The 14,549-nt window shown below is 40.2% G+C and overlaps 1 protein-coding gene across 2 annotated transcripts in view; it reads right to left on the bottom strand.

Moving 5' to 3' along the window:
- Positions 1–10,444: 10,444 nt before the first annotated feature.
- Positions 10,445–14,549, bottom strand: part of SMG1 (SMG1 nonsense mediated mRNA decay associated PI3K related kinase) — a 117,676-nt gene continuing 113,571 nt past the window's right edge. Inside the window, exons 61-63 of one of the 2 annotated variants that reach the window (XM_026650633.2) lie at positions 13,276–13,455; positions 13,076–13,182; positions 10,445–11,668 (exon numbers count right to left, since the gene is read on the bottom strand). In XM_026650633.2, coding sequence (XP_026506418.1) covers positions 11,591–11,668; positions 13,076–13,182; positions 13,276–13,455 — 365 coding nt within the window. In that variant the 3' untranslated portion in view covers positions 10,445–11,590. The remainder of the gene's footprint in view (positions 11,669–13,075; positions 13,183–13,275; positions 13,456–14,549) is intronic. The other variant, XM_029911304.1, reaches the window with a different exon arrangement.

Here is a 14,549-nt window from a genome sequence, read left to right as displayed (position 1 = left end):
AGTTCTTTTTCTGTGTCCAGGGCGCCAGTATAGGGCTTCATGAGCCAGGGCATTAGCGGGTAGGCTGGGTCCCCGAGGATGACTGTAGGCATCTCCACATCCCCAAGAGTTATTTTGTGGTCTGGGAAGTAAATACCTTCCTGCAGCCGTCTAAACAGACCAGAGTTCCTGAACACGCGAGCGTCATGAACCTTGCCCGGCCATCCGACGTAGATGTTTGTAAACCGTCCCCGATGGTCCACCAGTGCTTGCAGCACCATTGAAAAGTAGCCCTTTCTATTGATGTACTGGCTGGCCTGGTGGTCCGGTCCCAGGATAGGGATGTGAGTCCCATCGATAGCCCCACCGCAGTTTGGGAATCCCATCGCGGCAAAGCCATCTATGATGACCTGCGCGTTTCCCAGGGTCACTACCTTTGGGAGCAGTACCTTGACGATTGCCTTGGCTACTTGCATGACAACAACCCCCACGGTAGATTTGCCCACACCAAAGTGGTTCGCGACTGACCGGTAGCTGTCCGGCGTTGCAAGCTTCCAGAGGGCTATGGCCACTCGCTTCTGGACAGTGAGGGCTGCTCGCATGCGGGTGTCCTTGCGCTTCAGGGCAGGGGACAGCAACTCACAAAGTTCGAGGAAAGTCCCCTTCCGCATGCGAAAGTTTCGCAGCCACTGGGATTCATCCCAGACCTGAAGCACTATACGGTCCCACCAGTCCGTGCTTGTTTCCCGGGCCCAGAATCGCCGTTCAACAAAATCCACATGCCCCATTGCCACCGTGATGTCCTGGGCGCTGGGGCTCGTGGTTTCTGACAGCTCTGTGCCACTCTCCGACTTCAGGCTCTCACGGCGGTGCCGTAGCCTCCTCGCCCGATTTCTCTGCATCTGCCTCAGGGAAAGGTGTATGATAAGCTGCGAGGTGTTGAGAACGGCCACAAGTGCAGCGATGGTCGCAGCGTGATCCATGATCGCAGTGCTGTGGCGTCCGCGCTGTCACTGACCAGAAAAGTGCGCGAACTGATTTCCCGCCGGCGCTTTCATGGAGGGAGGGAGGGCGTTAGTGACGGACGGATGACGACAAATTTTTTTTACCCAGAAGGCATTGGCGGCTCGACCCAGAATTCCGATGGGCAGCGGGGACTGCGGGAACTGTGGGATAGCTGCCCACAGTGCACCGCTTCCAATATCGACGCTCGCCCCGTTAGTGTGGACTCACAAAGTCGAATTACTGTCCTTAGTGTGTCCTTAGTGTGGACACACACGTTCGACTTTGCAATATCGATTCCACATATTCGATTTAAGTAAAATCGAATTACCCTCGTAGTGTAGACATACCCTTAGAGACTAACAAATTTATTTGAGCATAAGCTTTCATGGGCTACATCCCACTTTTATACAAAGTAGATAGTGCTCACTTTACATTGCTATTTTTGATTACAAATATTTGCACTGTAAAAATGGCAAACTAAAGAAATATTTTTCAGTTCACCTCATACAAGTATTGTAGAGCAATCTCTTTATGGTGAAAGTGCAACTTACAAATGTAGATTTTTTTGTTACAATAACTGCACTTAAAAACAAAACAATGTAAAACTTTAGAGCCTACAAGTCCACTCCCTCCTACTTCTTGTTCAACCAGTGGCTAAGACAAACAAGGTTGTTTACATTTGCTGGAGATAATGCTGCCCACTTCTTATTTACAATGTCACCTGAAAGTGAGAACAGGTGTTTGCATGGCACTTTTGTAGCTGGCATTGCAAGGTATTTACATGCCAGATATGCTAAACATTCGTATGCCCCTTCATGCTTCGGCCAGAGGACATGCTTTCAGGCTGATGATACTCGTTAAAAAATAATGCATTAATTAAATTTTTGTGGCTGAACTCCTTGAGGGAGATTTGTATGTCTCCTACTCTGTTTTACCCGCATTCTGCCATATAGTTCATGTTATATTAATCTCAGATGATGACCCAGCACTTGTTCATTTTAGGAACACTTTCACTGCAGATTTGACAAAATGCAAAATGCAGATTTCTAAAGATAGCTACATCACTCAACCAAGGTTTAAGAATCTGAAATGCCTTCCAAAATCTGAGCGGGACGAGGTGTAGAGCATGCTTTCGGAGTGTTGCTCTTTTAAGACTTCTGATGCGGAAACTACAGAACCTGAACCACCAAAAAAGAAAATCAACCTTCTGCTGGTGGCATCTGACTCAGATGATGAAAATGAACATGCGTCAGTCTGCACTGCTTTGGATGGTTATCAGGTAGAACCCGTTATTAGCATGGACGCATGTCTTCTGGAATGGTGGTTGAAGCATGAAGGGACATATGAATCTTTAGTGCATCTGGCACGTAAATATCTTGCGATGCCAGCTATAACAGTGTCATACGAACGCCCTGTTCTCACTTTCACGTGATATTGTAAACAAGAAACGGGCAGCATTATCTCCTGCAAATGTAAACAAACTTGTTTGTCTGAGTGTTTGGCTGAAGAAGTAGGACTGAGTGGACTTGTAGGCCTTAAAGTTTTACATTGTTTTATTTTTGAATGCAGTTATTTTTTGTACATTATTCTACATTTGTAAGTGAAACTTTCATGATAAAGAGATTGCACTACAGTACTTGTATAAGGTGAATTGAAAAATACTATTACTTTAGTTTTTTACAGTGCAAATATTTGTAATCAAAAATATAAAGTGAGCACTATACACTTTTTATTTTGTGTTGTAATTGAAATCAATATATTTGAAAATGTAGAAAATATTCAAAACTATTTAAATAAATGGTATCTATTATTAACAGTGCGATTCATCCCGATTAATTTTTTTAATCGCTTGACAGCCCTAGCCTCGTCACTATCAGCACCAAAAGGAATGGCACAAAAGGGGACATGCTTTATGATACTGTGCAGAACTCTGAGCAAAATGCAAGGGATGGAAGTGAGGGGCATGTACAGCTACTGGAGGAGAGAGGTATTGACAGACATGCTGCAGTACCTGTACAACAGACTAGCAGGTTGAATGAACTGTTGACGAGGAAACACCAAGGACACCACCGCAATAGTTCCACCCCACTCAACACATGGATAATACAGGTTACTGGCAAAGACTGTACTCTCACCCCTTCTCCAGCAACCAACCCCTTTCCCCTTGCATCAGTGCCCTCTACTCCAGTGGACAAAAGTTCAGGGAACAAATAAATCTGTGATGAACTGGCATTCAGTCTGTATGTTGCACTTTTTGTACATAGTTATAATGTGTAGTTAGTGAAGCTAAAGTTGTTTGTAAATTGTTGCCACTTTGTGATATCTGGCATGTTGTGTTATTGATGATGTACAGATTGTGGACGGTTAATGAATAATATGAACCAAGTCAACGTAGATATAGCTGCTGATAGCCCAAAACCGCACAGCGCAGGTACAAGCTGTCCAGAATTCATTTCAAAGAGTTAAATTGACATTACCACTGCTTTAGCTTGTGTCAGTATCTAAGCAGCTATAAATTAATATATGTGGATTTGCACCAGGGGTTTGCACCAATTTAACTTAATTGTTTTTTAAACAGATTTAGCTAAACTGGTGTCAAAACTGCATTTAGATCAGCCCAAAGATGCCTCCGACAGTGGCCAATATCTCTCGTTTCTGGATCTTACATAATGCTTTTCATCAGTAGACCTCAAAGCCCTTTACAAAGGAGGTCAGTATCATTATCCCCATTTTACAGATAGGGAAACTGGGGCACAGAGAGGTTAAGTGACTTGCCTGAGTCACACAGTAGGCCAGTATAAGAGCCAGGAACAGAACACTGGTCTTCTGAGTCCCAGTCTAGCGCACTATTAACTAAGTCAGACAGAGGAGAGGCAAATTAGACATTCCCTATGGTAGCTGCCAAGCCATTTAAACAACAGATGCATTTAAAAAGGAGGTAGATACTTTGCCTGAGCCTCTTTGCCTCTTATGCTGGATAGTAATACATAGTCCAAGTTTGGGCAGCTGGGACAGTTAATTCAAACTAATCAGCTATAGATTTAAACATGCTCATGAGTATTACATTTGTAACAATTATCTACTGTTTCGTTACAATTATTTTTTTGCTAACTGAGGTTGCAACTGGAATACTTCTGAATGGCTGTTTCCTACTCAGGAAAAAAAATCTGTACATTGACGAGGACAGTTGGGTTGTGTGTGTTTTAGAAAAGAGTGTAAGAAACATAACAGGTCTCACTTTGCTTTAAATGTGCTTTTCTGAGTCAGTTCTTGTCAGCCTGCATAGGAGAAGACTGGGGAAAGCAGACAACAGCCCATGCCACCAAAGCCAGATCTGCTAGGGGCAAAAAAACTTGGGGTGGCTAGATGGGAAGTGGGGCTTTAGGATTAAAGCACATCTAATCAATTTGAGCTTTATTAGCTTTATTGGGGGGAGGGATAGCCCAGTGGTTTGAGCACTGGCCTGCTAAACTCAGAGTTGTGAGTTCAATCCTTGAGGGGGCCACTTAGGGATCTGGGACAAAATCAGTACTTGGTCCTGCTAGTGAAGGCAGGGGGCTGGACTTGATGACCTTTCAAGGTCCCTTCCAGCTCTAGGAGATAGGATATCTCCATTAATTTGTTTTGTTTTTATTTGTTTTTATTTCTCATTACCCCTTTCAGCATTTAAAAAAAGAGACGAAGTGGATGAGTTTTAATATCTTTTATTGGACCAACTTCTGTTGGTGAAGGAGACAAGCTTTTGAGGTCCACAGAGCTCTTCTTCAGGTTCAGTGCCCTGTGGAGCTTGAAAGCTTGTCTCTTTCACCAATAGAAGTTGGTCCAATAAAAGCTACTACCTCACCCCCCTAATCTCTCTCATAGCCTGGGACCAACGTGACTACAATAATGCTGCAAAGAGTTTTTTAAAAGTAATACTTAGCAATTTTATAGTGCTTTTCGTCTATAGATTTCAGAGCACTATATCCATTTTATAGATAAGGAACTGGAAGTCAGAAAGAGTTTAAGTGACTTGCCATAAATGTACTATGGTAAGTTAATGGCAAGGTTGAGCATAGAACCAAGGTTTCCTGACTCCTAGGGTGGTGCCTCTCCAGCAGACCATGCTACCTTTCTTAGTTTCCTACAAGACTAGTATAAAATCCCATTGATTACAAAAACCTAATTTAAAAATTGACTAGATTTCAAAGGAAGTTGAGAAATTATTGTAAAACCTTAGGGACAATTAATAGGGCATGTTAGCCCCAAACTGATGATCTTCACTTATGGGGTTAAAAGTATGTCACAGCTGTTAATCATAGATTGCATGGTTTTTTCCTTTTAAAAAATGTTTTAGGGTATTTACATGTTAAGACTGAAGACTAGACTGATGAAAATGTAATGGCTTTTCAAGCTATTAGTCCACCAGGGCAGTACAGTACAACCATGCAATGGGAAACAGGCACCAACAAGGCACTCCAGACAACTTAACTACCAGGGATCAACAAAAATGATTATTTTAATTAAATATGTATGTAAAGATGCTAATACAGCTGCATTAAAGGGTCTTTCCTATTGATCCAGATAGTCAAGAAGGAAAGCTAAAATAGGCAAAAGATCACAAAGCACCTACAAAGCATTAAAGGAAAAGTAAAAAAATAGATATTGGTTTAGCAAAGGCAAGTTTGATTACTGGAAAACATGTTCACAACTTCATAATTTTACCTTGAGTTTTATGATTTGATATTTTCATCATGGTTTCATAAAAGTATATTTAAGGTTATATATGATAGGCCCCATTACCACAGTAGCTGAGCACCTCACAATCTTGTAGCCTATTTATCTTCATAACTCTGTGAGGTAGGGAAGTATTATCCACTTTTTACAGATGGGGAACTGAGACACCAAGGGACTTATTCAAGGCAGAGTAAGGAATTGCATCAAGGTCTCCCAAATTCAAGGCTAGCACCCTAACCACTGGCCTATACTTCCTCCATATATGTGAACTTACAGTGCTAATTCTCTTTAGACTTGGAACTGATACTGTAGCTGTTTTACCTGTATTAAAGTTCCACTGCTATCAGTATTTGTGTTACAACTGAAAACTACAAAGCCACTTGGAATTTAACTTATGAGAAATTAATTCACGAGTACCTGAAAATGGTGGCTTAATGGCCAGTTTACTGAAGGTAAAACCTATGGGCAAAATTCTGACATGAGTTACAAAGTACGGCTCCAATTATCTTAGCTGAGGAAAGTGCACGTGATGGATTGTATTTTCTAAATAGACAACCTACCCTAAATTCTATTACTGAAGGACAATCTTCACTCAGTGATATATTTTGCTTTCCACAACGAACTCTGTACAACTTTTCATGAGTGATGTACCCGAGTATTCAGATTCTAATACCTAAACTGTATTGTTAAAATTATATTCACCTACATTTGGGTTATTGCTGATCATGCACTATATGTATCTTATGACTTTTAAAACAAACTTTGTATTTGTGGATAATCTAGCACTATACCGAGATGTACAGACACTATTTTCTTAACCTGTGTATTATATACGTTTTTTAACATTAGCTTTAAATAAAATTTTTAATTCTGGTTTTGCATAGCAAAGCTAAACAGCTTTTCCAACCTGCAGAAAAGAATTCTGTTTTTAGTATGCCCTGAGAAAAAATAGGTATTGAATGTCAGTTTTGTTAAGGGATTATTCAGTAGTTTACTTATGTATATGGCTTTGTATCAAAAGATATGCTATTGTTGACCCTTTGATCCTAGTGGGTAACCAAAGTTCAGGGCTTTGTGGGTTTTCAGTTGGAATCAGAAATTGGTGGTAGCCAGGTATTTATTTAACGCCATCTTGTTTATTTACAAGGAATGTACAAAGTCCTGTATTCTGTATGCAGAAGGAACCAACAACAAAAAGGAGCAGTTTTTAGCTTACCAGCCCCCAAACCACATTAGCCAACACCAGACCCAAAAGCTTTCTCCGGGGGTTACTGTGCTCACAGGCTACTGGTTAGCTTTCTTGCTTCTCCCCTCCCCCCGTTGCAACCTTGGATGGCATTATGGGATAAAGTTCTAAGATGGGAACTTGATTCCTTACTCCTAGTCACCTCTGTGTGACTTGTTTCTATTCCAAAATGCATTGTGAAAATTTCCTAATAATGTGCCAGGTAGTGGTGAGTGGCCCTGGGATACCTACCTGTGCATTGACACAAGCACTCATGGTGAGTACTCCTAGTGCCAATGAAGTAGCCATGTATGCGCATGCAAAAGTGATGTACTAACTTTGGCAGCTTTATGCCAATGTAAGCTGCAGTACCAATATTTGTAGTGTAGACATAACTCCAGTCTCTTTTCTGGACGTAGGTTCTGCAACACAATCAGAGCTGGGCCACCTAAATTGGTGGCTAATAATCCCCCTTTCTGTCCCTCTTCCCAGTCATTAATTTGAGTTAAAATGTTGAACTGAGCCAAATAAGCCTCCCAGAGAGTTTTCCCCTCAAAGATAGTGGGTCTTTTGCATCATTTGAGCTGAGACAACCTGATCTCTTCCCTCAGGGCATATGTGGGTTACAAATGGGGTAGAAAACCATTGTAAAATGTCTGGTCTCATCCAAGTCTTCTGGTTGGTTCAATTCCTCATTCAGGTAGTTGTCTTCCACTATGGTCAGTGAATGACTCTTTGATTTCCTTCTGTAGCTGAATTTTCAGCTCAAGTTCTTACTGTAGTTCATCTCAGTTAGCAAGTTCCAAACTGGACAAAACCTTTTTGGTCTGCATTATTTTGTGGAAAAACTTCTGGTCGATGGCAGTCAGATTATTGATCACCTTGTCAATCTGTTTCACCATTCCATCCTGGGTGTGTTGCAGCTGGGTTTCTGAATCTGTCCGGGCACTTTGTAGCTGCTGCTCCAACAAGGATCTCATCTCAGCCTGCAAGTCATCCCTGAGCCCTTTCTGGGAAACCTCCAGGTCTTGTTTTAGATCTTGTTTTAATTCCGTTGGCAGTCTCCAGTTCCTGTTTTTTTAGGTCTTGTTTTAAATCCTGCTGGCCGTTTCTGATTTCCACAAGCACCTCTATTTATTTGGTCCATCTTGGTTCAACAGGATACCAGCTCACAATCTCTCTCCTTGAAAAATGAAGCCCACTCCTGACAACAGTGAAGCCCCTTTTGAACTGAGCAACTAGTCAAAGTTCAGGACCCCAGGGATATAGAAACTGGGGGTAGTCACATTTCTTTGCTGTATTCTTGTTTATTTACAAAACCCACGTCTCTGAATGCAGAAGGAACCAAGAACAAAAAGGAGCAGTTTCATAGCTTACTGGCCCCCTCCAAACCTCTACAGCCAAACCCAGACCCAAAAGCGCTCTAGCTTTTTCCAAGGTCACCCTGTGCTCACAGACTACCGCGTGTCTCTTGCTTTTTTTCTCTTGCAGTCTTGTCTGTTCCTAGTTTTTTCCTGTGTTCTCTCACACCCACACATACACCCACTTGGTCATAACACCCAGTCAATCCGTCAACCCCCTTGGTACTAGTTTCTGGGCAGACTCTGAGGCATGGCCCCTTAACTGTCTCTTACAACTATCTTAAATGTAGGATTTGTTTATGCATCAACTTGGAGGTTTAAACTCAGCTCATAACATGGTTTCATCCAGCTAATAAAGCTATGTCTCGTCTTTTAAAAATTGTAATTAGATTAAGTCCACTATTAAGATTAACTCAGATTGCACTTTTGCAGATTCAATATAAAGTTAGGGAAACCTAATTTACCCAGAAAAAATGTTTACAACCCCAGTTCATTGAGGCTCCAATACTACAAAAACTTAGCATGTGAGAAGTCCTACTGAAGCCAAAGTTACACATATGCTTAATTCTAAAGGCCTAAATTTGGCACTTGCTGGCCATTTAAGATGATTTAATTTTGTTCCTCTCCCTACAACTTACAAAAACAAAAGTAATTTAGAATACCATACAAGGAAACTAAGAATACAAGCTGATTTTCTTTTTAAACTTTATTCAGTTAGGCAGTAAAGAACCCATCTCCACACAAGCGTTTCATTTCTGGATAGCAGAGGTATAATACATGAGCCACAGGTGAGTGCATTAACCCTCCCCTCCCCCAACTTCCAAGAAATAAAACAGCATGTATAATACAGTCTTATTACTATGGTGCTCCAATACAGATTGTTTGTAAGGTTATTTGAAAGTGGCGAAAAAGTAAAATGGACTAACAGTGTGAGTGTCTGGTTAGGCATATGAATTTTCTTTGCTTGCAACATTCAAACACTGTATTTCTTGCAATACATGTCATGGCAGAGGGTTTCGAAAGCATTGATATTGGAATGCATTTGTCATGAGTATCAATAAACATATAGCCTGTGACTTCCCTACACCTAGTCAGGCAATCAGAATGCAAAAAAAGGCCATAGTTTTGTTGGAATATCTTACACTTAAAGCGTATGTCCATGAAAGATTGGCAAAAGGAGAGTGAACGCAGATCTACCTAGGACCTACTGAGAAGGCAGAACAGGTAACACAGGTAAATATGTAAAATAATGTATGTTCTTCTGTTACTAATGCCTGTTGTTAATTTGTGTTATCTGATAATCACTACTCTAGCTAAAGGCCAAGCTCTCCATTCACATAAGTGCAACTCTAGTAACATCAATGAAAATTGTGTCAGCTCATGCGAGTGGTGAACTTGGCCCAAGATATTTAATTATGATTAAGTTCTGATTTAAAAAAAATATTTTGGGTAGCTCAGTATTTAAAGTGTGTTTGTACTCTGAAAAGTGGCTAAAATGGCACAAGTTCTAAGTGGCTAAAATGGAATTCCAAGTTTATCATCTTTCAATGGCTTTTATACCAAATTTGCTAAGTTTACAAATAGAGAAATGATTTTTACACCTGCCCGCCCTGCAAATTCATCTGGGATCAGAGAGTCAAGCAATGTGCTTTCTGTCTTGGACATCACCACTAGTAATAGATTCTGTAATTGGAACAGAATTGTGCTAAGTGCATGAGCCACAAAGAGAACCAGCTCATCTCTTCCATAGTATGGCACAGTCCATATAGTTTAAAGAATAAAACAGTGGAAAAAATATTTTAGTCAACAGGCAGATATGAGACAGTACAAACTGGAAGTAGATCTGTTAAGTAGATGCCATTTTTATAGAAACTTTTCTGATCATAACCACACTGAGTGCAAAGCTGAATTTAAGAAAATCTTGATGGTAAGAAATTAACTATCAATGCATTATTGAACAACCATCTACTGAAGTCATATGGCAAAGCAAAAATTACTTTGCACAAATCTTTTCAAATGAGTTGAACAAAAATTGGATAGTCCTTCATTTTAATATTATATGTATAGGTCCTGAAAACCCCAGTAAACTGAAGCACAATAATTTACAAGTGTAAATTAAAGTATTAAGAACGTGAATTAAAAAGCATATCACTCTACCTCCACCAGAATATCACTTTATTGTTTATCTGTCATCAACAATGTAAAACTCTACTAGATACTCTATCCTGGTTTTAAAAAAGGTAAAGATTACATTGGATTAGCTACATTTTACCAAAGAAACTACAGCAATCACAGTAGAATGAGATTTGAGGGACAATTCTGAATTACAAAAAAGTGTACACTGCAAGCAGAGGGAAGTGCACATTAAATCAAATGCCTGCTAGAGTCATTACTTTTAAATGCACAGTGACAATCTTGAGAAACTGTACATGATAAAAATCACAGAAATGATTTTAAAGTAACCAAAATTACATTTTGCATTTGATCACCCAACTCAGAAATAATCAATGAATGTTCAATATTTTCAGTGCTTTTGGAAAATTTCCTGTTTACCAAACAAAAATTATGTTGTTAATTTGACTAAACTGTGAAATACAAGGATTGAAATAAAAAGTATATTGGAAGTACACCTAAACTACAAGAATAAGCCAAGGGGATGGGACAAGGGGGGGAAAAAGGGGAAGACACAAAGGCTTTTTCTTCTATCTCAGAAGTTCTTCCAATGTAGTGTGTATCTGATACAGCTCTTTGTTTTCAGTCCATTTCTGAAGTTCATATCTTGTAGCCTTTTTTATACTAACTGGTCAACTCAACCAGCACTGTTGCCAACCAACAAGAGTAACAAGAATCTAAATGCATCAAATCTCCCTTTGCTGTGATTTCTTCTCGGCCCCATTTTTCTGTTTTTCTTTGAACAGGGTTTGATGTTTCCTGAATTGTTCACAGAGTCAGGTGGAATTGAGTCCCAATCACTCTGCGGTTTGTAGCATTCCGATTTCTTTTCTGCTGCTAACCCCCTGACACGTTTGCAGTTCTTCTGTAGCAGAAAGACAACCGTGTTGTTCAGGCGGTGAGCTTTCACCCTTGACCCTGGGGGGTTGCAGACCATTGTGTTTAGCATATCCCTGAGTGCAGCTATCCTGCAGGATTCACTTCCCAGTGCACCGAGATTTCCTAGGTTTCCTCAGATTAAGCCCCAGTATGCATCACCACCGGCTGTGGTGCAGCTATGGATGCCTGAGGCCGAGTTGATTCTGGTGGATGTCTGACCTTGCTGAACCAGACTGATCTGCTTTCTTCCTATTCATACCCAGGCTGTCCAACCTTCATACAGCTGAGCCAAGTTATCTAGATTAGTTGCTTCCTTAATCACAAAGTCAACCTATTAAAGAGACAAATAAATAAAAGCTTATTAAAACTAGCGCAACTGAATGCATTTTCAAATCATAGTTAACTGATAAAAGTACTTGCTGACTAGGCATTAACATTTAGAAACTTTTGTAGTGAATTTCTAAGTAAAAGTTAAATATTCAATTAATTTATTCATACAAATCTACATAAGAACAGCCATACAGGGTCAGACCAATGCTCCATCTAGCCCACTATCTTGTCTTCCGACAGTAGCCAATGCCAGATGCTTCGGAAGGAATTAACAGAACAGGCAATCATTGAATGACCCATCCTCTGTCGTTCACTCCCAGCTTACAGCAGTCAGAGGCTAGGGACACTCAGAGCATGCTGTTGCATCCCTGACCACCTTGGCTAATAGTCATTGATGGACCGATCCTCCATGAACTTATCTAATTCTGTTTTGAACCCTGCTATAGCTTTGGCCTTCACAACATCCCCTGGAAACAAGTTCCTCAGATTGACTGTGTTGTGTGAAGTACTTCCTTTTGTTTGTTTTAAACCTGCTGCCTATTAAACAGTTTCAGAAAAGGAAAGACCAAGTATCCTCTTTAAAGCCCCAGTGCTGCAAACATTTAAGAACATGTTCAGCCTTTCATATATACGTAAATTATATAGCCAGAAATGATCATTACAAGCATCTAGCACCTCCTGCATAGCAGGCCATAGGACTTCCTTGAATTCCTGTTTGAACTAGATAGGTGCCATTGACTTACGTGTGTAAAATTAAGCATTTCTTTGTAATGCTGAAATTCACAGGGAAATTATGCCCTTTATGTTACTTATTAAAGACAAGGAGTTGCAAAGGTATGCACAAAAGGCAACAATTCTGATGCATGAAAAAAGGAATACAATATAATTCACACTTAGTTGTGTTGGCTCTGCAGAGCTAACAATGAGAACTTTTGGTGACTAATGTGTGTATGTGTATATTTATTTATTTATATTTGACAGTTTTTACTGAACACCCTGCTGCCTAAATAGAATATTACAGATGCACTTTACACCAGAGCCTCCCTACTCTGCAGTGACTCTCTGCATATATAGCTTAAATTTGCACTGGGTGCTTTTGCTCCCACATTGTCTTGCAAAGGCACGTCTAATTTGTTGTTCACTATCACATGCCCCTCTTCCTGCTCTCCCAACTAGCTCTAGTGTAGCAATACTGCTTCCCATTCTATCCCTCCCACTGAGGCTCTTTTCCATAAAACAACCAGGACAGAGTTTGTTCCAATGTGGATTAACCAATTCTGAGACCACTCACTGTAGGTTTCAGTTTTGCAATCAAGCTTTAACAAAAGATAAAAAAGGAAATTGATAATTTATTGACAAGTATTGTTAACAAGGACTGTTACTTAAACTTTTACCAAGTTCAACTCACCTGTTCAGCAACAGACATTCTCCTGTTGGGATCCACATCTCGGCCCTCTAACTTGGCTTTGACTCGCTTCCACACACTAACTGCATATGAATTCCTTTCTTGCACAGCTAAAAATGCAAATTCAAACAATCAGCTACATGTAATAGTACATACAGAATCACATTAACACATTTTACAATAATTTTTACTCCACTATTTACCCTTTCCTGTTTTAGGGTCCCTGACGGCCTTTTTAGGACTACAGGCGACACTTTTGCCAGTTCCTGGAACTGTGCTCGGAGGCGTATCTGCTGACGTAGCAAGATTTTTCTGAATTGGCTTTCTTGCATTCTGCGACATGACCTCTGGCTGGGTCTTCTGTCCTGTATTGCTACGCACTGCTGTAAAGATAATGTTTAATCATTTGAGCAACAGAATGGAGAAAAGTATTACTAAAACTGATTTGTTTTTACATTCAAATTTAAATGTAAAAATTAACAATTCTAAATAAGAGGAAATATATATAAACAGGTCATTAACTTCCTAGTTCTCTAAAACAAGTTCCTGGGAGATGATTAGCAGCCAAGGTATTCCCATTAGTAACTAGCATATGAATGAATAAGCAAATTCACCTCCATGGTCCTGGGATTTGGATTCCTGACATGAAATAGATTTTTTTTTTTTTTTTTTAATTTGTACATTGGCCTTCTCATCCCACCCACAAATCCTGTCCAACTACTGAACAGCTGCATTAGCCTCGGCATATTGCTCTCTTCTGCCCCTTAAACCTCTGATTTTCCCTTCTTCATCTCCTCTCTCCAGCTACTCTGACCTTTCCCTCCTCCCCTTCTTTCTTCTGCACCCAGCCTGCAGCTACCTGTCTCTCAAGGCAGCTTCACTTTTACTAGCTAAGTAGATTACTGGCCTTTTGGTTTTCCATCCACCTTTTCTCCATATGCTCCTCTACCCCACAGGCCTGAGGAGAACGTGGCACTCCAGAAACTTTTCTTAACCGGACCATTTGTGAGACAGCCTGGTCTGAGTTGCTTGAGGTCACCTTCATATGCCTACAGCACACACACCTGCTGTGCATGTACGTTACTATTGAACTGTGTGCGCAGAATGGACTGAAGGAAGCTATATGGTTTACAAGGCAGATCAATGTTAATGTTCAAAAAACACATCCTTTAGTATAGAATTTGTCAAGCTTATTTTCAGCCCTGTCTAAAATTTGGAAAGTCTGAACGAAAATTCCATCAGGTATTTAAAAAGTGTCCTTTCAGACTAACAGTTCAAACTGAGTTTGGATACAACTAATATTTTTAATTAAAACTTGGTATATACACACACATGTAGTCTGTGAAAAATACCTGTTTCACCAAGTTTGATTTTTTTCTCTTTGAGAAATAGGTGTAGTAAGTGTGCCAAAACTGTACACTGTAGAGATTTCATCTTTTATTTTTCTATATATGCACACACATATCTGAGAGCCACA

This window comes from Terrapene carolina, unplaced genomic scaffold, assembly GCF_002925995.2.
Source record: "Terrapene carolina triunguis isolate 2854851 unplaced genomic scaffold, T_m_triunguis-2.0 Scaffold93, whole genome shotgun sequence".
NCBI classification, from domain to species: Eukaryota; Metazoa; Chordata; order Testudines; family Emydidae; genus Terrapene; species Terrapene triunguis.
The sequence above is the reverse complement of the archived record's forward strand: the minus strand, read 5'-3'. Positions and strand labels throughout refer to the sequence as shown.